At 48.9% G+C, this 23,843-nt stretch overlaps 7 protein-coding genes across 7 annotated transcripts; 3 read left to right on the top strand and 4 right to left on the bottom strand.

The window, feature by feature from the left end:
• Window positions 1-6,004: 6,004 nt before the first annotated feature.
• FOBCDRAFT_292141 (P-loop containing nucleoside triphosphate hydrolase protein) lies at window positions 6,005-9,485 on the top strand (the record flags this gene model as incomplete). The annotated part of the gene is made up of 4 exons (XM_059611795.1): window positions 6,005-6,362; window positions 6,434-7,296; window positions 7,357-7,788; window positions 7,842-9,485. 4 exons carry the CDS (start codon window positions 6,005-6,007, stop codon window positions 9,483-9,485), a joined length of 3,297 nt encoding a protein of 1,098 aa, XP_059464712.1.
• Window positions 9,486-10,238: 753 nt separating this feature from the next.
• On the bottom strand, window positions 10,239-12,137 carry FOBCDRAFT_272916 (uncharacterized protein; the record flags this gene model as incomplete). The annotated part of the gene is made up of 2 exons (XM_059611474.1): window positions 10,239-10,859; window positions 11,949-12,137. 2 exons carry the CDS (start codon window positions 12,135-12,137, stop codon window positions 10,239-10,241), a joined length of 810 nt encoding a protein of 269 aa, XP_059464713.1.
• A 225-nt stretch (window positions 12,138-12,362) lies between these two features.
• Window positions 12,363-12,952, bottom strand: FOBCDRAFT_31323 (uncharacterized protein). Its single transcript, XM_059611951.1, has one exon. It carries the CDS (start codon window positions 12,874-12,876, stop codon window positions 12,535-12,537), a length of 342 nt encoding a protein of 113 aa, XP_059467095.1. The 5' UTR covers window positions 12,877-12,952; the 3' UTR covers window positions 12,363-12,534.
• Window positions 12,953-13,724: 772 nt separating this feature from the next.
• On the top strand, window positions 13,725-15,094 carry FOBCDRAFT_221515 (uncharacterized protein). The gene is made up of 2 exons (XM_059609576.1): window positions 13,725-13,955; window positions 14,018-15,094. The coding sequence occupies exon 2, from the start codon at window positions 14,196-14,198 to the stop codon at window positions 14,613-14,615; it is 420 nt and encodes a 139-aa protein (XP_059464714.1). The 5' UTR covers window positions 13,725-13,955; window positions 14,018-14,195; the 3' UTR covers window positions 14,616-15,094.
• Window positions 15,095-15,100: 6 nt separating this feature from the next.
• FOBCDRAFT_272918 (uncharacterized protein) lies at window positions 15,101-15,563 on the bottom strand (the record flags this gene model as incomplete). Its single annotated transcript, XM_059611475.1, has 2 exons — window positions 15,101-15,424; window positions 15,477-15,563. The coding sequence occupies 2 exons, from the start codon at window positions 15,561-15,563 to the stop codon at window positions 15,101-15,103; spliced, it is 411 nt and encodes a 136-aa protein (XP_059467096.1).
• Window positions 15,564-19,926: 4,363 nt separating this feature from the next.
• FOBCDRAFT_181319 (uncharacterized protein) lies at window positions 19,927-21,506 on the top strand (the record flags this gene model as incomplete). The annotated part of the gene is made up of 1 exon (XM_054704261.2): window positions 19,927-21,506. The coding sequence occupies exon 1, from the start codon at window positions 20,118-20,120 to the stop codon at window positions 21,504-21,506; it is 1,389 nt and encodes a 462-aa protein (XP_054560236.2). The 5' UTR covers window positions 19,927-20,117.
• A 49-nt stretch (window positions 21,507-21,555) lies between these two features.
• Window positions 21,556-23,229, bottom strand: FOBCDRAFT_221520 (uncharacterized protein). Its single transcript, XM_031178617.3, has 2 exons — window positions 22,335-23,229; window positions 21,556-22,278 (listed from the first exon to the last, which is right to left on the bottom strand). Exons 1-2 carry the CDS (start codon window positions 22,988-22,990, stop codon window positions 21,741-21,743), a joined length of 1,194 nt encoding a protein of 397 aa, XP_031044504.3. The 5' UTR covers window positions 22,991-23,229; the 3' UTR covers window positions 21,556-21,740.
• Window positions 23,230-23,843: the final 614 nt, after the last annotated feature.

Genomic DNA, 23,843 nt, shown 5'->3' on the forward strand with positions numbered 1-23,843 from the left:
TGATCTTCCACCAACAAACTTGGGTTACTGATTTCAGGAGTGACCACCTTGGAACACGGTAGGATTCAGTATTTAACACACTCTAGGAATCCTGCTCTGTAAAATTTCAGGTAAGTCACTGCCTCCATTATATTGTAGCAAAATGTTCATGCTCATGCTAGGGATTCTGTTCTAGCCTCTACCTCTTAGCTCCAACTTCAACCCTCCACTCTTATCTCAACCTTTACTCCTGCATCCTTTCAGCCTTTTTAAAAACAGAACGTTCAACTTTTCACCTTCCAAGAGTGCAATATCATGTCTTTTCTTGTCGCGCAACCTTGCGCTTCCATTTCCACATTCTTTTTTAACACATCAACCTTTGCCAAATCGATCGCTCTCTAACATGCAACTTTTCGCCGGTAAGTTTGCTCTGCCAGGATTTCACCTCCTGCTGCAATAATGCCTAGCTCACTATAACCGGGCACCATTCATGGGAAATCCAGTCTCCCTTCACAGAGAGCCAACTGTCCTGAAGCACCTACCATCCTACTCTAGTCCATAGCATACCATCTTAATTTACCACCAACCTCCAACTCATTTCCCCTACTATTGGACACTTCCACCAAACACTAAGTGACCCCCTTGAATCTTCTCCACTTTACCATAACCTATCCTAACCTAACCTCCCTTTTCTCAGGGTATCATGTCTGCCCAGGAGGACATCGGCACAGCGAAAGCGAACGATCCCGACGAGAAATATGTTCCTCCTCAGGAAGAAAGTGAACATGAGACGGATTGCCAGGTGGTAGACCCCAAGAAACTCAGCCCGGATGTCCTCAAGAATATCAACAAATCCACGAAAACCCTGACTCGGTAAATGACTCCGAGTTTATGGAATGGTATGATGGAGATGACCAAGACAAAAACCCAAGAAGAGTAAGAAGTCTGTTGGCAAGGTGATGAAGGAATAAGATGAAGTTCTCTCAGAGCCCAAGCATAAGGGAAAGGGAAAGACAACTGTCGCCGCCCCGAAAGAAACAGAGGACGGTAGCCAGGACACAGAGAAGGAAAGCAAGGAGACTAGCAATCTGAGTGGCTATGTCCCAAGCCAGCACCCCATGGGTTCGAAAATTCCGTGACTCCCTGAAGCAAGGTGAACCAAACTTTTTATCCTATTTTGGAGCGCTGGAGGTCTTTGGCGGCGAACAACAGCTGCCTTCTGGTATTCTCAGCTTACTAGATAGCTGGTCTAGCAATGGTACTGAGCAACAGAAAGCTGAGCGCCGAGCGGTGCTCAAATTTATGCGAACAATGGCAGCTGAGTTGGGGTATGGTTATGGTGATGCCTACCTTGCGGTCACTGAGACTAAGAGAACTACTCGTCTGGTGTTTATCGCCCCTGAGAGCCAGAGACCTGGACATGCGTCGGGACAACGCAAGGGCTACAAGATGGGAGAAATTCCAAAGAAGCCAGAGAAGAAACGACCTTCAGGCGTGGCGAGCAAACGCCCTGCGAAACGTGCTCGCAAGGACGGGCCATCTGCCTCAACAGAGGACAATGAGGAAGACGAAAGCTCGTATATGACCCCGAGAAGGCGAACCTGATCATGGAACAGACTGAAACGTTTGAGAAACTGCAGGCTGAGAAGTCTGAGAAGTCTAACAAACAGGAACTCGCAGAGGCTAAAAATAACCAAGCCCCGATTATTTTTGGTAAATAGGTGGTACAGTAAGTCTGGATGTTCTCAATATAATTTTTTTTTTACAGAGCTAACTGTAGAACCTTAGGAATATAATAATCTCCAGGGCGATCCGGGAATCAGATACGGAGTTACCCATGTATGCTATTCATAGCGTCTATTTACCTGTTTACCAAGCTGCGACTGACTTTCTTTGTAGGGTTTCTATTATGATTCCTTGACTCATTTTATTCTGATGGCTATAGTACAACTTGGGCCTGAGCATCACTGGCGTAGAGTGAGGTGAGTTAAAGACGGGACAATGTGCAAGGACCCTCAAAGCCTGGTGTCAAGATTTGTGATGTGTGTAAATTTTTTGGTCATCAATCTAGCCGTTCGAGAAAACATCTAGGACGATATGAGCAAGTCATATCTTGGAGTCGCCGGGTCTGGGAACACCTGGTCGTAATAAGCATTTGCTTAGGGTTATATTTTGCTTACTCTATAAGTATTCTGTAGGAGTCGAAGCACTATTTGGGCACGGCGCTCGATGGCTGCCCCATGTTGGAACTCTTCTGGCCCTTTCTACTGGCTGTATCAGTCCCTACTGTTGGAGGAGTGGCTTTGGAAGAAGGATTGGGTACCTAGGTAGTCTTGTGGCTTGAAGGGGCACACTGGGTTCTGGCCCCTCGCATTGCGAGTGAATGATATACTACCTTGATATTGGCATGGCCTTAAATAAGTTGGGTAAGCTATTGATCCGATGGCAATTCCCTGAGCCGCCGCTTAATATTCGCTGGAGGCGGTTGTGTAGTTGTTTAAGCGGCTGATGTTTTTGACTCTGTCCTACCGTCGCCGGTGCGCTCTTGGGCTCCTCGTTATGCGAGGAAGTAAGCACTGGCCATTTCTCCTTGACGTAGCAGCTTCATCAAGATGCTTTCTTTTGATGCCGTTGAATGTGGTAGTAAGCTAGCAAGTCAGAATACAGCAAATACATAAGAAGGCAAGCGGGACATAACAATAACCAACTCATGACATTCATGGCTATCTGGCCCTTCTCTCCAGCCTCATGTGTGATCTCGTGCTTATGGTGTCTTCAGTGTGGATAATTCGTCAGATTGCCATATGTGTGTTGACTTCCCTATACACTGTGTAATTTGATCCTTGACAGATGCCCACATTGACAATGAAAATGTGATAGCGATATTACTAACTCAACTTGCATTAGATGCTGGGCTGTAAGGCTGCGTAAAGTTTCCAGCACAATCATGAGCTCGTCAAACTGGTCCTTATATCTCAGAGAGCTACGCTATATGGGCAGATGCCAAGCGAGCAAGCTTACGGGAAGGGGTTTTAGTTGGAATGACAGTGACGATAGACACCAGAAAATAATCCCAGGATTACGAACTGCACTTTATTAATTCGTTAATTTCCCCACCTGAGTCCTAGAGTTAAAGAGTCGTACGGCGAGCTCCAAGCTCACGCAATAGCATAAGCATACCAAATAAGACTGATAAAAATAACTACCTATTATGAAAGCAAGCTACTGTTGACCTGAGTAGGTCTTTATGTTAATTATTACCGTTAACCGCTATCAAGTTTGAAACTGCTTTGCCGGTGTTGGCAGGGACTCTCATCTCTTGTCGATTGACAACAGGCATTTCACATCTACGTCACGCCAGGAATCAACATGTAACCATAATTGGGAAGCAGTAGTGGACTTGTTAGTATTAGCTAGATATACAACTGCTTGATCGACTCTTCTGGGCTCATTCACTAATTTGGTTGGAAATTCTGAAGAGGCCTTTAGTTCTTATCAACAGCTGTGCCACTATAGTGTCGTGCTAAGGTAGAGGAGAAATTCGATGGCGTTTACATAATATGTGGGCATGTCCGGATGGGAGTTTTGGAATACGTCTGAAGTCTCTTGATTAATTAAGGTACTTAAGTGCCTATTGGGCAGGCATATGACGTTACCTCTCCTCGGTGGCATTCACCCTTAGGTAGCGGTGGAAGGAAGTTTTCCGCTGGAGAGTGGAACCATTCTTTTTCATCTACATTACCTGAGCAATCGGTCTGGGTACTCACCAAAGTATCTGGGAGATGCTGTCAACTCCTAGCTGCACAGTAACAGTATCATCCATGACTATCGCTATTGGCCACAAGTGTCGGCAGGGTCAGAATATGTCACGAAGCCCGGTACCGAAACGGAGGCAAGGGGCCAGAGGGGCCTAGCTGTCTCAAGGTTACTATGATACGAAGAGTTGAGAAACTTCCTGGTATTCCTAAAGGAACTTATCAGGCCAGTCAGTTCTAGTAACTCCACCTGGAAATGACAGCCTAGTCAGTGGTTTAAACGAGCATTTTATCTGTATGAGCAGAAGAGATATTCTACTGCTAATGAATATGGAGGATGCTCAAAGTGCAATATCTGGTATACTGTAACCTCTTCAACCCCATCTATACTATTCATACTCTAACTACAATCAAAGGCAGAGCTCCCTTGTGTCTATACACGCCGACTTTGCGTGATTCAGAAGCAGCACTGCTACTCCCGCACGGAACTTCACTTATCGTATACCCATTCTCGACGGGCAGTTTCCAGCCGTACTCCTCCTTGGACTGTCGAGGTATCTGGGATTGTCTTCTCCGTCTCAGAAGCCGCCAGTATTGTCCTTTCACAGAGAAATCAAAGTTAGCCATGTGACGATCTGGCCACCAACCGCCATACGAATCTCATACCTCGCAGAACCACCGGGACGATGTCATCGTTATTGAGGGCCGCAACCCCAAGGCTGCGGCTCTAAGGCCGGAGCCTGGCATACCAGCCATAATTAGAGCTATCCCCATTGACTTTATCTCGATAAGGAACCTGCTGGCGATAACAGCGATATAATACCTGTGCAGAGCAATACGCCGAGCTCTCCAAGGTCAAAGAAGAAATCTCCCCTCTCTCATCTCCTGTCTATGCAGTTCACCCTCACGCGTCTTCCGCTTTCCTTCGCACGCTTTCATCTCGCCGTCAAGATATATCGTGAGACCGTCACCATCGCCCAGTGTGCCCCAGAGGTGGCACCAGTTCTCGCATTCTATTGTGCCAAGCTTCACCTTGAGGCTAAGGATCGTGTCGTCTGTGATATTAGGCGCGTTTGCGGATAAACTCTGCACCCTTTACTCTGCTTCATATCGCAGCAGTTCGGCAGCAGCACCTTCAAAAGCTAGGACCCTGAAACTGGCTCATCTCCGCTCATCGCGCAACTTTATCATCAGCCTGATCTCCAAAGGAATTCGAATTTCATTCCCTCTTAACCTAAATTATAGCATTTAGAGTTAGCAATAACATCATGCTGTGCTGTACCTCGATAAAGGTCAACCTCCTGTCTCCCTATTTGCGTGTCTCGTTTTAGACGAATCGTAGAAGCCTTTACTCCGCCCACTTCTGCCCCTTTTTTACTTGAACACCGAGTGAAGGCCTGATTTGAGCTAGGTTGATAATGAAAGTAGCTATGGTGCTCTTAACTGTTGGAAGCCAAGTGAAAACTCAACCGCATTGCTGGCGCATTGAAGCTCGTTCTCGTGCGGAGTGGAAATGACCTGTGTGAAGGTGTTGCGAACACGTTTCAACACAACTAAACAGGAAGCATTCTCACGAATCTGCTGTTCCGTGTACTACCATTTATTGAATCAATTCAATATTGCTATCTTAAATAAAACATTGTATAATTCTTAAAAAGACTATATGTACTTTGAATGGTGTGCAATATTGCTCATCAACCTCCAGCTCTTGACCAACTCATGATACCCTCAACACACAAACCGTATCTCCATATTTTCGTAATCTCAAGGCGTACTCAGTCTCATGGCTCTTACTGCTGAACAGAAGGGAGGTTAACTTAACAGGTGGAGAGTCATCGGTAGCTGCAAATGCTTGTCAGCTGTCACCAGCTGCCAGCTGCGTGCTTGATGGATGCCTTGAACCTCATGAATCATTGTCACCTCAGGCTCTGCCCATGAGCTCTCGAGCGGGGTATATAAACATCTCATCCCCCCTCGATTTCTGTTTTTCTTTTTCTTCTTTCTTCAATCACCTGCCTCCGTTCAGTCTGCCCATTTGTGTAAGACGTTTCTCTACGTAGCGACGCCCTCTCCTTTGCCCAGGCTCTTTCGACACTTCGTGATAGACTACGTCTATCCTTTTTATCTGCACTTCTCGACGACTCCGAGGTCGATAGGTTACCGGCGTCTGCTGGCCCGGTCGTAAATATCAGCATTTGCTGTGTCCTGTCGCTCCGAAGAAGATTCCTTGTTGTGTTTCCCCCCTCCCCCCCTCGCGTTGAGAATCCGTCATGTCTCAACCCACCTCCTCCGGCCCTAAGGGCACCGATAACCAGCAGAAGCAATCCGCTCCATCTGCTCCCTCCTCCTCCTCCGCCGCCGCCGCCTCCAAACCCAAGGCTGGCAAGAACACCAAGGCTTCCAAGGCACCCTCCGATGCCAAGCCCAAAGTTCCCCCGACAGCGTTCGGACCGTGTGCTGTCGTGATCGGCGAGGAACTCTTTGGTGGAAAAACGTTCGGCGTCTCGGATATCGAGACAAAGCTTATCACCCGGCGAGCTGCGACTATTGAGCAGTATTTCGGAGTCTTTATCGACTTCCCTCTTGCCGCTTCGAATGAGGACGAAGGCTTCGGACAGTGTCATACAGGTAAGTTCATTCCAATCACAGCTTGCCTGAACTGCGAACATCTCCATATACAAAGCTAACAGTCTTCTTAGTTGACTACCAATCTCGCTCGCCAATTCCATGCGGGTTCCGAAGGCTCAAAGTCAAGTTCCCTCATGAGATCGAGATCAGTTTCCGGGCCGCAACTCAAGAAGAGATCTCCAAGCTTCCGAAGGCCAAAAAGACAATGTCCTGGGTTGAAGTTACTCTCAAGAAAGGCGCCGAAGTCTCTGTAGAGGGATTCGGGTTACCATACGCCAACGCAAGTCACCCTGCGCACGAGTGGCTTCAACACCCAGATTCGGCCCATGTCATCGGCGGCAAGACGCTCCTCGGTCTTCTTCAGCAGGAGCACTTCTCCTTCATCGTCTCCGATCCTCATCCTGCGTTGCAAGACAAGATGGACGTGGCCAGCCTACCAGCCAATTTCGACTACGGCTATGGTGACATCCACTCCTGGGACTTGGAGAGGTACTTGAAGCAGCTCAGCGAGATCAAAGGCGGACAAGTCGAGGGTTCTTGGAACTACCCTACCGATGGGCACCACGTGGCCGCTCTCACCCAGAGTCTTGTCCAGGACATCATGTGGCTTCACCGAGATTGCCTCGAGATGGACAAAGAGAAGCGTGCTGCATACTTCGTCAAGAAGCCAACGACCCTCAAGCAATCGACACGATATTACGTCATCGTGTCCATGGGCAAGGGCTTCTTCACCCACTTCGCGAAGGCATGGGCGCGTCTCACCAAGGACTTCCAAGTCAAGCTCATGATCTACGACAGAGACGAAGGTGAGCCTGAGGGATGGAAGGCTCGCATCCGCGAGTTTCCCGAGTCTCTCGAAGTCTTGAACGATCACCCTCTCACCGATGAGGAAGACGAACTTGTTTTGGAGGTCATCCCCCCGAAGGCACCTCAAGTAGAACCCAAGGAGTTCAAGAACCGCTCGGAGGCTGACAAGGCTGGCAAAGCGTGCTAGAATCACGTTACGCTCGACTGGGACCTACAGCTGCAGGAGACCGAACGCAAGGTCGAAGCCGTCTGTGAATTCCTCCCCACCGCTGCCCCTACCAGTCTCATTCGTGGTGAAAGCCCCGAGGACTCAAAGCCTCGCTCCGACCGTGAGAAGTTGGTGATGAGCCTCCACCGGGACCTCATGCGTGGCGATGGTTTCTGGAAGACGATGGTTGCCCCCGGCGGCATGGAACAGCTCGAGGACGACATGGCTCAGATGGGTATCAACAACCAAGGCAAGCGTATGCGCCTTCAGACCCTGCCATCTGTCAACCTTCTTCGTGGCCCCAACGCAGAGTGGATCGACGCTCTGATGACCGAAGCCCTCGAGGTCGACCGCGAACGCTTCCGACGGTACCTCAGCAACTGCCCCCTTGGTCTGGGTCTCATCACGGCTGTAAGTATTATCCCAATGATAAGTTCAAGCACCTCAACTGACAAGTGAAACAGGGTCCTGGTTTTGGCAAAACCACTGCCGTTGCTCTCGCGACTCTCGGTATGGCAGCCAGTGTCGGTCGCGTCCTCGGCTCCGGGCCCACGCATGTTGCAGTCAACAACCTGTGTGCTCGCATCGACGTTGTTACTTGTCGCGTTACCGCAAAGTACAACTCCGGCAAGCAGCCAGTTGACCGTCTGCACCGAGCTCTGGTCGTCCGTGGCCACAAACTCCGCGATGAGGTTGCTGCCTTCAAGAACCTCCTCGAGAAGCCCGACCTTGGCGACGATGCTGCACCAGTTGGCACATGGGGTCTCAGGTCGAAGTGGAAGCTGCATCTGTCGGCTGCTTACTGGCTCCTCGTCTGTCTCGGTTCTGATGCCCGCCTGCTCCATGAGGATGACAGCATCAAGCTCCACGAGCTCCACAAGTCTTTGGCTGAGAGCAGCGGCCTAGCTCGCCTCCGTGATCGTGTTTCCGGTAAGATCACTTGGGAAGAGTACGCCAACAACGGTGAGACTGTTGGCAAGGCTGAGCTCGAGGACCTGGTCCAGCGCATCGTTGAAGCTGCTGACATCCTCTGCACCCTTCCCGCCCTCGCGCACACCGAGGACATACTCCACAGGTGGAAGCTCCAGGCCCGCGGCATCGCCATCGACGAGGCTGGCAACATCACTCGTGCCGACCTATGCTCTGTCTGGGGAAACACTCTCCTCCCTTGTCTGCTCGCTGGCGATGAGAAGCAGCTGGCTCCCGTGGTGATGACCTTGGAAGATCAGGAAGAGGGCATATATGTCAACCGTTTCGGCCCGGACGGCGTAATCTCGCCTCTTGAGTTCATCAAGGGGATGGGTTGGCCCGTCTACCGTCTGCGTACTCAACTGCGCTTGGCAAGAGGGCAGTTCGAGCTCTGCCGCAAATCGGTCTACAAAGATGTCGCATGTACCTACGGCGCGGGTGCCGACGTCGAGCTCGCCTCTCACCATCTCGGCCACGTATTGGAAGAGTTCATCCGGGTCAAGTTTCCCGCCGTCAAGCCTCCAAAGCCTGATGGAAAGCGCGGCACCCTCTCTCCTTTGTTCGTCGACTGCCGGAACTCATTCTGTCACGTGGATCCCGTGACGCGCACCAGGAAGAACATCGACCAGATCAAGGTCGCCTTCAACTTCCTTGCCGAGTTCGTCAAGACCAAGCAGGTTAATCCTGCCGATATTCTCATCATCGCCCCATACTCTGCTATGATCGATGCCATCGAAAGCTTCTATAAGAAGCGAGAATACGAGGTCCTGAAGGACATGCGCCCGCCCTCCACCGTCGATGCCATCCAAGGTCAGGAGGCAGATATGGTTGTCGTTATTACATCGACTACCCGCGGCGTCGGTGCTGGCTTCACCTCGGACGAGCGTCGACTCAACGTTATGTTGAGTCGACACAAGTGTGCTCTCGTCATCTTCAGTGACATCGACACGGTGGACTACAAGGGCAAAGTCAAGGCACAAAGGACGGAGACACCCACTGGCGAGGTGTCGTTTCAGAAGGCTACGATGCTGAAGGAGGTTCACAAGTCGCTTGTTGCTGCGGGGCGCGTGGCGGTGGTGGATTGTAGGCCGAACAAGGGCAAGGGCAAGGCGAAGGATGAGGCTGCCAAAAAGGCATAGGTAGAGGAAATGGAATGGAATAATGCTGCTGAATGTGCCTTTCTGTATAATCACCTGCCTTGTGAAGTTTACGCGATAACTCGGTATAATAAATAAGCCACCAGACACTGGACTAACTCATACCATAAACCTCTACTGGTATTCGGTCATCAGATGTTCTAACGCTGTCGCCACAACTCAAGCAACGTCGAGCTATCACGTCGACAAGTCATACAACTCTAAATGTTCGAGTCACGACAAGTATATATGTGAGATTTGACTCTATGGAAAGTGGGATGGCCACATAGCATTTTATAGATCAATATACAGACGCGGGTGCGGTTGAGGTCCTTGCTTTTTATCGTATGCCCTCCCCGAACAAGTAATCCCAGCGTTTGCTTCTTTTTTTTCCCATGATAATCAAGACATATTCTAACTAGACCAATTGAAGGACGGGGAGCAGACAGGTCGAAGACGGCAGGTTTGATGCGAGGATCTGCTGAGCGCCGAGGCCGTTGCCGACTTGATGCTTACGGGGAGTACATTCCGCGCAGCGGGCCTTGATAACATCGCCGAGGTTGATCCCCTTGGTTGGAATCTCACGATCGATCGCGCCGCAAGAGCCAAAGAAGTAAATGCATTTCCCCTTAGCAGCATCGCAAATGATACGGTCCTTGGCGATGAGATGAAGCTTTACATAGTAGAAAGCGAGAACAGGCGCCACGCGTGGGTTTCCCACTATGCTACCATTTGACTGGAGCAATCCCCATCTGATTACTGGGAAGTGGGCTCAGTAGGTCCAGCAGGCTCGGCAACAGGAGAATCAGTGAGAATAGGCCCGACTGGAGATGAAGAAGAATCTTTCGGAGCAGCATGCTCAGAGCTGGAGAATCCACTCAAGTTCTCTTTGACGGCAGCCTCGAAGCCAGGCTTGAGCTCAGCGGACTCGGAAGTGGGTTTAAGGACGTGCTCATAGATGGGCTGAGTAGGTCCAGCGGGCTTAGCGGTAAGGCCAGCAACAGACTGACCGACCTTAGCGTCGAGACGAACATGTTGGGTGATTGATAGCCTCAGTGATGGGAGCAGCGGGCTCAGTGGGGGTGTCGACGTGATACGGGCAGGCAGTCTTGTTGAGCCAGAGCTCGGATACGAGCTTGGAATGCTCCTCCTAGCTATTCTTGGGGTCGGCAGAGCGAAGAAGAACAGACTCCAGGATCTGCTGAGCGGCGAGGCCGTTGCCGACTCGGTGCTCACGGGGAGTACATTCCGCGCAGCGGGCCTTGACAATGTCGCCGAGATTGATTCCTTTGGTAGGGATAAGGGCAGGCAGCCTTGTTGAGCCAGAGCTCGGAAGCAGTTGGCGTCGAAATGAACGTGCTGGGTGATGTCGATAGCCTCAGTGCGGGATCAGTAGAGGTCTCGACGTGGTGGGGGCAGGCAGGCTTGTTGAACCAGAGCTCAGAATGAGCTTGGAACGCTCCTCCCAGCCATTCTCGGCGCCGACAGAGCGAAGAAGAGGGGACTCTAGGATTTAATCCTCGGCACCTCTAAATTCAAGGGAGTAAAGGCTGGTTATTGCTGCTGTTGCTGCTGTTGCTGCTGTTGCTGCTGTTGCTGCTGTTATACCTTTATATACACATAGGTCCCTTGGGTATCGCTGTCAAGTGTACCTATGTGAGGTTAAGTTGGTTATGTGGGACCCGAGAGGCAGCTTTGTATTGGTTCAACATCCACGTGACCGTCCACTGCCTGATTGGGCCCTTGAAGAGAATCGCTTAAGTTGCTGCTCCTTGATGCTGGTCTATCTGGTATCTCCACTAGAGGTAGGACCTCTCTCTTTTGCAACTGGTCTCCTGTGAGGTCAAAAATAAGAATGGTACTTCCTGTAGTGTGCTTTCTTCAGGTACAATCTCGGCTTGGACAGCCTCCTCGAGGTCATCAGGGCCTATAAGCTCGGCTTCCTCCGTCGATTATTCAATGCTATATCCATCAAATTAGTCATCTCTGACTTCTTCTTTCTTTTCATACACTTCTTCCTCTTTAGTTATTACTTCTGGTTCCTCGTTAACTAGGTAAATAACGCAATCTAGGTCATATAAGAAGTTAACAGCATATCAGGAAGCAGCAACAACAGGAGTCTATTCCTACTTCTATTCCTACTCCTCTTCCTATCCCTTTATATCATCCTTAAACTCAACAGCTAGATCTGCTGACTTAGAGGAGTTAGCAGGGGAATTAGCAGGGGCCCAGCAGCTAATAGAAATGCCTACTTCCTCGGGGTCCAGGATGTTCTTGACTCCGCGAGATATCCTGCAGGCAAGAAGCACATGACTTGGGTCGACGTCTTTCTTGGCAAAAACGCATCAATCTCTGTTCAGGGATTTAGTATGCCATACTAAAACCTAGGTCACCCGGCTGAAGATTGGCTGCGGTCTCCTGACTCAACAGCCGTTATGGGTGGCCTGATCCTCTCCACTCTCTGACCTCAACAGCTGGCTTGGAGGAGTTGGGGTAAGAATTGCTAGGGGCCCAGCGGCTGGTAGAAATGCCTACTTCGTCGGGAATCCTCTCCACTATCATTGTCCTTGACCTCAACAGCTGGCTCAGCTGGCTTGGAGGAGCTGGGGGGAGAATTGCCAGGTGCCCAGCGGCTGGTAGAAATGCCCACTTCATCGGGGTCTAGGATATTCTTGACTCTTGATAATTCAATTAATTGCAGTTAGTAAAGTTTAACAGTTATATAGAGTTTAGAGTACTTACCTCAACAATTCCTTACTCTATGAAGGCCAAGCTGAAAGGCACTTCAAAAGCCAGTAAGCCCTTTTAATATCGTCTCTTCATCACGCCGTTCGATGGCCTGGCATCGCACGACAGCAGAGAGGAGGACCTCGTGGATGCCCCAGGCATCACACAATAGCAGAGGGGAGGAGCGAGGCCATGTGGTCCTCACCGTATCCATGAAATGGAAGGCCAAAGCCAGTGACAGTGGTGTTGAAATGAGGCGAAATCTGTTGCTGGTCATGTTGAATGGACCTGTGGTCGTTTCGGGAGAGCGTTAATGGAGAGTTCGTTAGATATGGAGTCGCGCTAGAGATGGAGCATGACTGCACGATATACCTCGTGCCGCCTGACGTGAAAGGAAGAGGTTGCTGTGAAAAGAAGAGAAATCTCTGTACGTAAATTCAAGAGATGGCAGATGAAGGAGGAAGGAAAGCGAGTTGAAAAGAAAAAAGAAGAAGAAGAGGGATTTGAAGCACAAGGGAGCTACCCCAGCATTTAGAGCGTGTTTATTGACCCAATTGTCAACAGTCGCGTTCGCTCCATGAAATGGAAGGCCAAAGCCAATGACAGTGGTGTTGGAATGAGGCGAAATCTGTAGCTCGAGAAGTCGATATTCGCTGCAATTCGCCATCAAGACCTGATGGTAGTTCCTTCGGAAAATTGAGGAGCTCGAGACTGTTTTCTGGCATATCTAAGCCCAATGGAAGTTGGCTTAAAGAAGCCTGATAATCTGATCCTGGCATCTGATCTTTAATCTTAGCCTCTATAAGAGGGATCTCTTTTTAGTATTAATAAGCCAAGGTTCCCCTGGCTCTTTAATACCTTATAGTAACTCGGGATGCGAGTTATATAGTAAGTCTGTTGCTATTCCCTCGCCCTGCTTTTCATTATCCCCTATCAGAAATAAGGGTGAAGCTAGCTAGGGCCCAAGTGGGGAGGCTATAGAGGGATATGGGGGCCCGAGGCACAATCATCTCAACAGATGCAAGCCCGGGCAACTTCCCGCCTGTCTCCTCAACAGAAGGCAAAGGAGGAAGGCCTGATCGACTTAGACCTTCCTGTTCTTCACAATAACTCAAAGGAACCGTCCGATAAAGAAGATGCCGACTACATATTTCCCGACGTTAGATGCAAGCTCTCAAGCCGTTCAGCCTATAGCCACTGCAGCTGATGTCTTTCTTAATATGGGTATAAAAGGAGGATAAAGCCAAAAGGTCAGCCAGGATCGAAATCAATGATCATATCAAATATAGAGTGGGTAAGTATAGTAAAGAGGACGGGAAAAGTGCAAAAGCAAATGATATTAAGGAACCACAGCGCTTATACGATCGGCAAGCAGGAGGATGTCTGGCCAGAGATTCCATTGAGGTCCTCTAAATCTATACTAAATTTACATTAGCTTAGACTAAATTTACCTAAGCCTTTGCTGCTTACCTAGCAGGCGTCCCTCATTACAACTACCCAACCTGCATTTTGTACCAACGCTGGAAGCATGTATTTTACCTCGGTTTAGCCGACACCTTCGCTCATATACTACTTCTCTAGTTTACTGCATAAGAATCCAACACAACAACGTTAACTCCATCAAACTTACATTCCTTGTCATCCTTTCACACCCAACTCCTCCGCTTCTGACAGGGGAAAATGGAGAGCAGGGAATAGCAACAGACTTACCATATTACTCATATCTCAAGATATTTGGGTTAACAGGTCAGTCATAAATATAATCATCGTCTACACTCGATGACTTTGAAAGCCTAACCTTGGACCAGACGTGCTTTATCACACGGGACACATTTTCGAATACATACGAGGCCGAACTTGCCGCGATGCAGCCATTAAGATGCCGCTCGTCAACAACAGCAGCAAGAACTGCAGGTTAGTAGCTATTTACCTGCTGTGAAGCATCCCAACATTTCCGAGTTTTCTGGTCTCGTGAAGCTTGTAGAAATGCGCGACCCGGCGACGAAGCGCAGAATGTACTCCACCGGCAATTATCAAAAGCCCTTACGCAATCTGATGGCCTTGGTCATCAAATGCTCCAACATTGTGGCTACGACTCCTGTAACATCCAGCTCTTTCCTCTACAGATCATATAACTCAGAAGTGGCTCGTGGCGTCATATTTGATAAGGCTGCCACGCTATTCTGCTCCGACAGCTTGTTGGTTCTCGGCAATACGCCTCGACCTATGATCATGTTCGGCGATACCAAGCAGCTTGCCCCGGTCCTGCGGCAAGTACGTCAAAACCTGCGCCCACAAGCCATCCTGCGTACGGTCGCTTCTGCAGGAAGGAGTGGAGGAGAGGGATCTTGGTTTGGAGTGTCGAGAACCAGGAGAGGGAAACGTCATCAGCCCATACCTCGATAATGCTGCGGACCGCTACTGGAACTTGGCAAAGGAGTGTGGTCTTCATCTTTGCATCATTCGAATGCACGATTAGCCTTACGAAATGAAGAACAGCGAGAGACTAGGCAAGAACCAGGCACAAGACTGTGGCCAGCAAACAGACTTCACAAGAAAGTTTCTGATAACTGCAAATATCGCGAAGACTTTGAACGCCGGAAGAAACCCCAACAGCTGGGTCAACCAGGCTGGCCACCCCCTCTCTACAACACCTGGGAAGTCCTGTGTCACAAAAATTATTGAACAGTATAATGTTAATATGACCTTGGGTCTTGGGAAGCATCAAGTCCCTGCGAACAGAGGAGTGGCTTTTCCGCCAACAATCCGATTCAAGAACGAGAACGAGCGGAACACTGCACTCACCCAGACTCATAGGCGGGATAAGGACTGGTAGTTAGGGGTATAAATAAAGTAATCAAGACTTTTTCTAAGCTTAGGTTAAGATTATCCTAAATTACTCTAAAGTTGTCTAATGTCAGAAAAGTGTTGTCTGTAATTAGAAGGGCAGCATGGTATTCTCTTGCTTCGCCGTCGTCTTCTGCCTTTCTTTCCTCAGTATTGTCAGCAACCTGAGACCTATCGATGTCTTGTTGCTTTTGTTGATCGAGCATAGCATTCTGAAGCTTGACTAGCTTAATCTTGAAACCTTGCGCATCGCTAATTGTTGCGAATCGAAGCTTCTCAGAGAAGGGCCGAGCTTTCACTTTGATAGTACAAAAGATGCCGTCAAGAATAGGTTGCTCGAGTTCAAGAGCATTGTGGATTCGAAGGCCCTGGTATACGGGTAATATCGTGCATATGCACATCTTTAATGGTACAAAAGACGCCGCCAATGATGGGTTGCTCAAGTTCAAGAGTATCGTAGATTTGAAGCTTAACCTGCTTAATCGTTCGTCTGATAGGGGCCGACATGATAGAAGCAGATGATGCCATATCTGAAGAATAGCAACAAGACGTAATAGCAGCAGAAATGGAATAAAGCGCGAGCTGCCGCCGGAGCAAGGGTGTGTTAGATGCCTAGCCTGTAGTCCAAAGCAGTGTTGATCTGAGACTCGTTAAAGCATCGAAAGAAGAAGTTGATGAAACCTTATGCGTCGCCCTCAGGGAGCAATAAAACTCAGGACTTGAAAAGAGGATGCTAAAATAAACTTAGTAAAGAGTCCCTTAAGCTTAGGCTAGATTTACCTAAATAATTTTATCGCTTAGGGTCAAGGTCCTGAGTTTTCTTGCCTCCCCTAGGTCGTCAACTGTGGCGAATCGAAGCTTCTTAGAGAAGGGCCTATTTTTCACTTTGCAGACGTTAACCCCAATGCCATGGATATCTGCCGTTCCTTCGTTGATACTCAGAACCAGTGCGTTTGCCTTTTGATCCATCTTGGGCGACGTTGTTCGCTGTGTGGCGCCGCCGGCAGGTTGGTGACTAGAGAGGGATTACTAGGTGGTTAGAAATATAATAGAGACCGGTGAAATAAATACTCACAGCATTTTAATACCAGACTTCCACGAGATTTATGGAGAAACAGAGAAAGTGAAATGTTTGTGAAGTTGAAGTTGGGGCCGTGATTAACTGTCTCCCAGTATGAATAAAAGTGGAACCAGATTCCAAAAATATAAAGACCCGTACCTCAGGCAGGAGCAACAAATCTTCAGAGAGTAGGACAAGGTACTAAAGAAGTCTAAAGCACCCTAAAGTTACCATAAGGTATATCTAACGTTTGACAAAACTTTGCTGAAATTATATAAGTTTATGGCAAGTTTGCCCTTAGTGTCGGCATTGATGTGACTCCGAGAGTCTCTGGTGACCCTACCTACCTACACAGCCAGTAAGACCATTCTTAGCTAGGCGTTATAATGGGTAATCTTTAATATGTTTTTATGCCTTTCATAGCGCTCAGAATATTATCATACCTATAGTTAAACGATGTGGTGAATACCAGCATTACAACACAAAAATATTACCTATCTTGGATGTTCTAGGTTGGAACTAGTATACTCCGCCGTGATATACCATTAAGAATGGTCGATTATCATCCCTCTCACCACTGAGCGGACACTACCGCCCACCCGCCGCAAATTTCCGCGCTTTTGTTGCGAGACTAAACCATATCCTTCTTCCTCCTAACTGTAAGTCTGCATGTATGTCTTTAATTATGTTGCCGAATAGCAGATAACTACTCAAGTCTTGTCAATGTTTCGGGACGAGGATCTGGGCTCCAGCAGTTTCTATACGAAAATATTTAATCGATCGAATTTTAGTGGCCGCTACAAAGAGTAAAGCATCAAATGTAGTCTTCGAGACATGTTCTTGATACAAACAATTTTGTGACAAGCCACAAGTTCTCTTTCATATATCAGCTCTCGCTCGATTACTTCCGGAATTGAAAGGCTGTTACGAATAATCTCGTCCGATGGCGTCAACAACCTAGCCCCAAAATGGCTTACAACAGTACCAACAGTCTTGATGGTAGATGCCAAGAGGGACACAGAGTACGCAAAACCTCTTTTCAAAGCCTCTACCCAAGAAGTCAAGGTTATAGCTGCATTTACCACTTTGGTTGAAAGTGGTGTGTGGTGTCCGAAGCTTGACTATATAAATAGACTTGTGGGCTTGTCAGGGAGATATGGTAGGACGCTCGAGGAAGAGAACTGCGAGCTAAACTATGGTATTTTGAAAAGCGTATTCTGTGTTGTGACGGGTAACTGGAAGTGCTTGTAATATTAATGCTGCCGTGAGCCATCTAGTCTCGGGATGCGCGGTGATGATAAGTTCGCTTTGAGGAGGACGTCGGCTAAGAGTACTTGCCATATGGCATAGGCAGGTTATGGTAACTTAGACATCATACAATGCCAATGGCTATTGCATTGAGAAAGCTGTCAATGACCCTTCAAGCTATGTTGGGTCCCCCTGACTTAATTAGATGCCGCAGTACTACTGGGGCCTGATGAACCTCAGTTTGTTGAAGATGGCCAGTTGGGTGGTCAAGACTTGGTGATAATTCTAACAGCTAATATTCAGATCTGTGTCTTAATACAGCTTAGGTACAGCTTGCCACGATAGCCAATTTAAGTAAACTCTCGCCCAAGCCATTGAGTGCCAGAAAAGAGGTGGCCTCCTGGCTACCGCCCTCCGCAGACAGGTTATCGATGTTGCTTGCCATCGATGCCAATTCTACCTTAGGTAACTACGATAGAGCACCTACTTGAGGTATGGGTTAGAGTAGTAGGTATATCTGACTCAAATCCGCTGAGTTGGACAACCGTTCTTTCCCGAAGTTCATTGTTGGGTGAGAAGACACAACGACACAGAAGGAGCTCCTTCCCCTGGCAATTCGGACATAACCACAAAAGATCTCGACGCCCCAGAACTTCTTTTTCTTCTCTTTCAAGCTCATCATTGTCTTTGATGTTTTGCTTTGCGTCTCGCCTGCGTCTGTTATACGACGCCTCTGTTTTCTGTCGCCGCCGCCGCGCCGCCGACCTTTGCCCTTCTCTTCCCTTTCCCCTGGGTGTGGAAGACTTCTGGAGACGTTCGTTACAGGCGCCTTCGAGCCCTGTCTTAACTCTTCTGCTCACTTCTGTGACAGTTGGGCGTTCTGTTGAAGGTCGTCTGAAGCATCCAGTTTCCGACTCCCTCTCCTTCCCCTGTTTGTGAAAGACTTCCATAAGTCCGGTTTACAGGCGCCTTCGAGCCCTGTATTTACTCTCTGTTCACTTCTGTGACAGTTAGGCCGTTCGGTTGTCCGTAGCATTCAGTCTCGCCTCTCCTTTCTCTCTCACCCCCTATCTTCCTCAATAATGGCTACCACTATGGACCACACAGCCACCATCGACGAGATCCTCCAGGCTTTCGTGGTAAATCAATCCACCTAGGAGGCTGAATTGAGCAGTTACTATGAGCTCAAGGACAAAACCATCACCCTCGACCAACCTCGCAAGAGAGAGCTCAAGAACCAGAGCGATACAGTCGATGGCTATGCCAATGCTTGTCTTGAGGCCCAGATCGCGCTCCTTGATCGCATCGGAAACTCGTAAGTTTACCCCTATCTATCATGACATAGCACCTTCTGACGATGTCTGTAGACCATGGACCAGCCTGTCTGAGAGTGTCCAGAACGTCTTGAGCATCAAGATTCCCGGATCAGAGTACTTGGTTCTGAAAGTCCAATTCGGAGTAGAGGATCTTAAAGCACTCCCTATTGCAACTCCGGCCAGACCTCAAACTGGTTCTGCTTACGTGACGCCACTAAGTATGACCTCCCAGGACTTATACCATGTATATTAAATCTAACACTTTTAGGCCAGGAACTTCCGCAAACCGGCCAGCATGCAGAGTCTCCTGGTACCGCAGATAGGGGCTCTGTCAAGCGAAAGGCTGCACCTCTTCTTTCGGAAGCCCTTGGTTCTCTTCCAGACCTCTTCAAGAAACCACGCCTCAGTGGCCCGGACGATGACTTTTTCCCCAGCGACGACGAAGTCCCAGTAGATCTCGTTGACGACGATGACGCTGCCGCTGCTACCGTCGAGTGTCTTACACAAGCAGTCGATGATCAAGGCTTTATCCGCATCGGCCCGCAACCAATGAAGCCTCAATTATTGGTTCGATCATATCCAGAGGAAAAGGCAAATCGCTTCATCAAAAAGGCTGTTCGTCGCAATCACAGGGTCACAGACTCTCGCTTTCCCAACTCGAATGCAGACCGTCTACAGCTCGCCGCTACCAAGCTGGCTAGAGAACTTTCGGGCCTTATGATTAAGTCCAAGACTGGCTGGGTTAAGCTACTCTGTGACTACACCGGCCTCCCGATGTCATGGGCTCCTGGACCACGATCTCCCTCCTTAGAGTCTATATACCCAGTGGTCAAATTTGAGGGTCATATTGAGTATCACGCACCTCCAAATGGGTGTCTCATTATGTCTTTTATAAACTGGGCAAAGGGACAACACCTTTCGATTGCTCTTCCCTTGGTTTCTGTCTGGCTCAACGCATACCAAGAGCCGAACTTCAACTCTCAGCAACGACGATGTGTTTGGGCCTTCAATGCACTCTCAAACGCGATGATTATGACTCGGACTTTTCAAACTATGGGCTCACACGAGGATCAGATTAGGCGCTGGAACAGGTTGGGAGTTGATGAACAACGTGCTATCCTTGAGATGCAACGAACAGGCACAAGGGTACCTGAGGCCGAGCGCCTCCTTGAAGCAGCCAGTGAGGATTCTTTATGGGACCCAACATACAACGGTGTCTCTGCCGGACTCAACTTCCACGGATCCTCTATCTACAGGAACCTCAAACGTATCGCCGAATCAAAGGGCATCACAACCTTTGAGTTTGAGTACTACTGTACCGTACTCTCTTCCGGCCGAATCAGGCAAAGAGTCTTCTATCCGTTTCATATCCTCTCAAGGCCCCAAGCTGAGAGCATCGGGTGGGATTGGCATATTCTGTTCCAGATCTGTCGGGACATGCTCAAAAAGATGCGAAAAGAATGTAACAAGCACGCAGAGAAAGCAGGCCACGGAGAGGCTCATGTAGATGCGGTCCGACTTATCTACTGGATGGGAACCTGGGTTTGCGACCAGATCAGTCGTCTCAAAGCCGAAGAGTCCGACAAGGAAGAGATCGCGTTCTCCTTGATGCTTGATCGCTGGGGGTTACCTATTGTCCCTTGGGTTTCGCATATCCTTCGAGTCTCACTTTGCAAGAAACAAGATCACGGAATTGCAATGGTTTTTGGTATTGAAGACGCCCCTGGCTTTGATCCTGTACAGCATATTGATCTTACTCGTGCCACCGTTACTCTAGACACGGGCTTTACAAACATGGCAATGAGGAACTTTGATGCTGGCTCTTGGGATAATCTCCGAGCAATCCTTATGCAGGTACCTCTGCATCACCCTTTCTGGAAGGTTGATCTATCTCTTGGGGATAGCGTCTGGGCAGGAGAATGGGACAGGTCGATTCAGCCTCAGGCGCCTACTCCTGAGTTCCAGGCCAACCTTTTGTCGATCGAGGCATGGGTTGATGAACAGCCCAGAGATCCCTTCGCTTGCGCATACTGTGGCCAGACATTTAACAGTGCCGGTCGATTGGTCGAGCATTCCCGAGGGTGCTCTAGAGGCATTCAGGATGAACAAGAAGCACCAAACCTCGGGCAAGACAATGCCGATCAAGAATACTGGGACAGCATACACAAATGTGATATTTGCGGTCGGGCATTCGCACAGGCTGACTATCTCACGGCGCACAAGAGAACACATACTGGGGAGAAGCCCTTTAAGTGTGATATTTGCGGTCGGGCATTCGCACAGGCTCAATATCTCACAGACCATAAGAGAACACATACTGGGGAGAAGCCCTTTAAGTGTGATATTTGCGGTCGGGCATTCGCAACGTCTCAACCTCTCATAGCCCATAAGAGAACACATACTGGGGAGAAGCCCTATAAGTGTGATATTTGCGGTCGGGCATTCGCAACGTCTCAACCTCTCATAGCCCATAAGAGAACACATACTGGGGAGAAGCCCTATAAGTGTGATATTTGCGGTCGGGCGTTCGCACAGAAGGCCGGGCTCAATAGACACAAGATGGTACATACTGGGGAGAAGCCCTGTAAGTGCGATATTTGCAGTCAGTCATTCTCACAGCCTGGTGATCTCAAGCGACACAAGAGGACACATACTGGGGAGAAGCCTCATAAGTGTGATAGTTGCGGTCAGTCATTCGCACGAGCTGGCAATCTCAAGGTACACAAGAGGCTACACACCGGGGAGAAGCCTTATACGTGTTCTTGCGGCAAAGCATTTGCAGATGATTCTAATCTTACAAAGCATAAGAAGAGTTCCAACCACTGATATGAGTGTTGTCAGGGTTCTTTTGGTACGGCAGAAAGGTGATGAAGACTTCAATGAGCAAGAAGAATAGTAGATTCAGATGTTTGCTAGTCAACCAAAGATTCCTTTACTCCATGTTTGCAAAATAGACTGTTCATTACATGACTCTTTTCATGACATCGCGCCTACAACGCCAAGCCCCAAGAAACCCACCGACATTTCTCTAAATGATGCAGATATGTACGTTCATGTCGTCTAAAGCTCCGTCCTCCGGCTCGACGTGGTTGTCGCAGCTGCACCATTCCTCTTCGCTTTAGTTCCCGCCAACTTGGGCATGAAGTCCTGGATACCCATCCAGTCCACCACGAACGCAGTGGTGATCCTCGCCCAGTCACGCACGGTTGGAAGATCGAGGTGCTCACCATCGTCTGTGATCTCGTGCCACACATCGGGGAAGGGCGATGGAATGAGATGCAAGATGTCGACGCCGCGCTGCATGAAAGGTCGGTGATCATCGTCAATATAGCTGCGAGTGAATCGATTGGCTGTTTTGTTGCCATCTGGGAGGAAAGGAAATCTGGGCTTGGTCTCGAGGACATTGAGCTGTCGCATGCGCTTCTCAAGACCCGCCATGGCTCGGTATGCCCAGTGGGTTGTAAGGAAGTAAGAGGGAATAGTAGGGTCCGCGGATCCTAAAAGATCGAGAAGAACAAACAGACTGATAGAGTCCAGAGGAGTCCTGTAAGTTGCAGTAGATCCATGGAACTGATATTCCCATTCCTCAGCAAGTGATCTTGACACCAAGTTAGTCAATCCTTTGGCTCGTAGTTAATTGCACATTTAACATACCTGGCTCCATAAAGCGAGTCCTCCTCCGTCCAATGCTTGAATGCCTCTTCGCCATCTAGAAAGATAATCTGGATTCCCTGGGTCTCCTCAAGCCCATCTTCCGCAGATCCATCCTTCTGCATCTTGTCCCACTTCGCAGTGAGCGCATCCTCAATGCTCCTCGCGACATGCATCAACATGGCACATGGCGCTGCGCTGTCGATTGCGCCAATGAATCCCTCAGGCTCATATTTACTATCGTAGTGCGCAACCAGCGTAAGTCGACTAACGTCTCCGTTCTGCGCCCAAGGGGGGTCTCTTCGAAAGATGAGATTGGAGAATGGGATCTGCTTGTTTCCGTGTACAGGTGTCTTTGAAGTCGAATTCTGCATTTCGAGTTTCCATTCGGGAAGATTTTCCTTGAAGAACTCGACAAAGTGTTTCTGGGCACGCCGTTGACCCTCAGTGCCAGGCACACGAGGAATCAGGATAGGAGCAAGAAGCTTGCCATCCTTGATATCGAAATCGTCGCCGGGCGAAGGAATGTTCTCGAGGGTTTCATCTGAAAGTGTCATGGACTCGGCGACCGTCGATAGGAGCAGGCAGACAAAGACGAGAAGCTTTGCAAGGAATGACAATTGCGATAGCGGTCGAGGCATTGTCGAAGATTCAGCCATGGATGGGAAGACACCAATAAATACTACTCTAAACCAACAAGAAGCGGGTTTTGGTTCGGGTTATCGTGGGGCGCAAAACTAGCTCATTCCGTCTGGAGGATCAGAGTAATCGTATGATAAATGCGCAAAAGTTCAGCTGTGGCAGTGAGCGTGGACGTTGCGAACAAAGACAGAGCAGAATCAAGCAAACAAATGCTTCGTGTCAGGAGTTAAACCTCTCTCGCCAGCCCATGCAAGGGATGAGGATAAGGCCAGGTACGACAAGAAGGATGTGGGGAGGAAAATAGTAGGTACTTCACCCAGGCCCAATACCGCAGGCGAATCTTTGTACCTTGACACAATACTCCGGCCACAACCCCATATGCGTGTGGCAATAGAGGTCAAAGCTCACATTATTCTCCGTTAATTGTTTGTTTTTTTCTCTACAACAATGCTAAGCCTCAGGCCCATTACGTGTTATGCGTTCTATGAAATGGATCTGGACTTCATGTTGGCCCTTCAGCAGCTATAAACGATATTGGTCCGAAGCCCCCTGTTAGCTCTCGGTAGAAGACGACTTTTCGATGTGCACAACAGGCGCGGGGGAGGACGGGAAAGGACCCTTTAAACTATGGTCGAACAACCAGGGGTCGGGTTATTATAGTTGCAATGGTCAACCCTCATTGGTTCCCGGCTATAAAGGATCTGAGAGGGGCGTTTGATACGGATAAATCACACTGAACGTATTTGTTAAGTTGGACACGTATTATTTTCACTGGGCTACACAGATCCAGATATACTGTAGTCATTATGTCCATTCTCTTAACCATGCTGCGCTGCTGTAGCCTGAATAATACGGAAGATCTCGTTGATC

Source organism: Fusarium oxysporum, chromosome IV, assembly GCF_013085055.1.
Source record: "Fusarium oxysporum Fo47 chromosome IV, complete sequence".
Lineage (NCBI taxonomy): Eukaryota > Fungi > Ascomycota > Sordariomycetes > Hypocreales > Nectriaceae > Fusarium > Fusarium oxysporum.

Coding starts and splice junctions, on each gene's coding strand:
- FOBCDRAFT_31323 (XM_059611951.1), bottom strand. CDS start 12,876: ATGGCGAATTGCAGCGAATATCGACTTCTCGAGCTACAGATTTCGCCT.
- FOBCDRAFT_221515 (XM_059609576.1), top strand. CDS start 14,196: ATGCGCGACCCGGCGACGAAGCGCAGAATGTACTCCACCGGCAATTAT.
- FOBCDRAFT_221520 (XM_031178617.3), bottom strand. CDS start 22,990: ATGGCTGAATCTTCGACAATGCCTCGACCGCTATCGCAATTGTCATTC. Junction 22,279..22,334: donor GACTCGCTTTATGGAGCCAG/GTATGTTAAATG, acceptor CTTGGTGTCAAG/ATCACTTGCTGAGGAATGGG.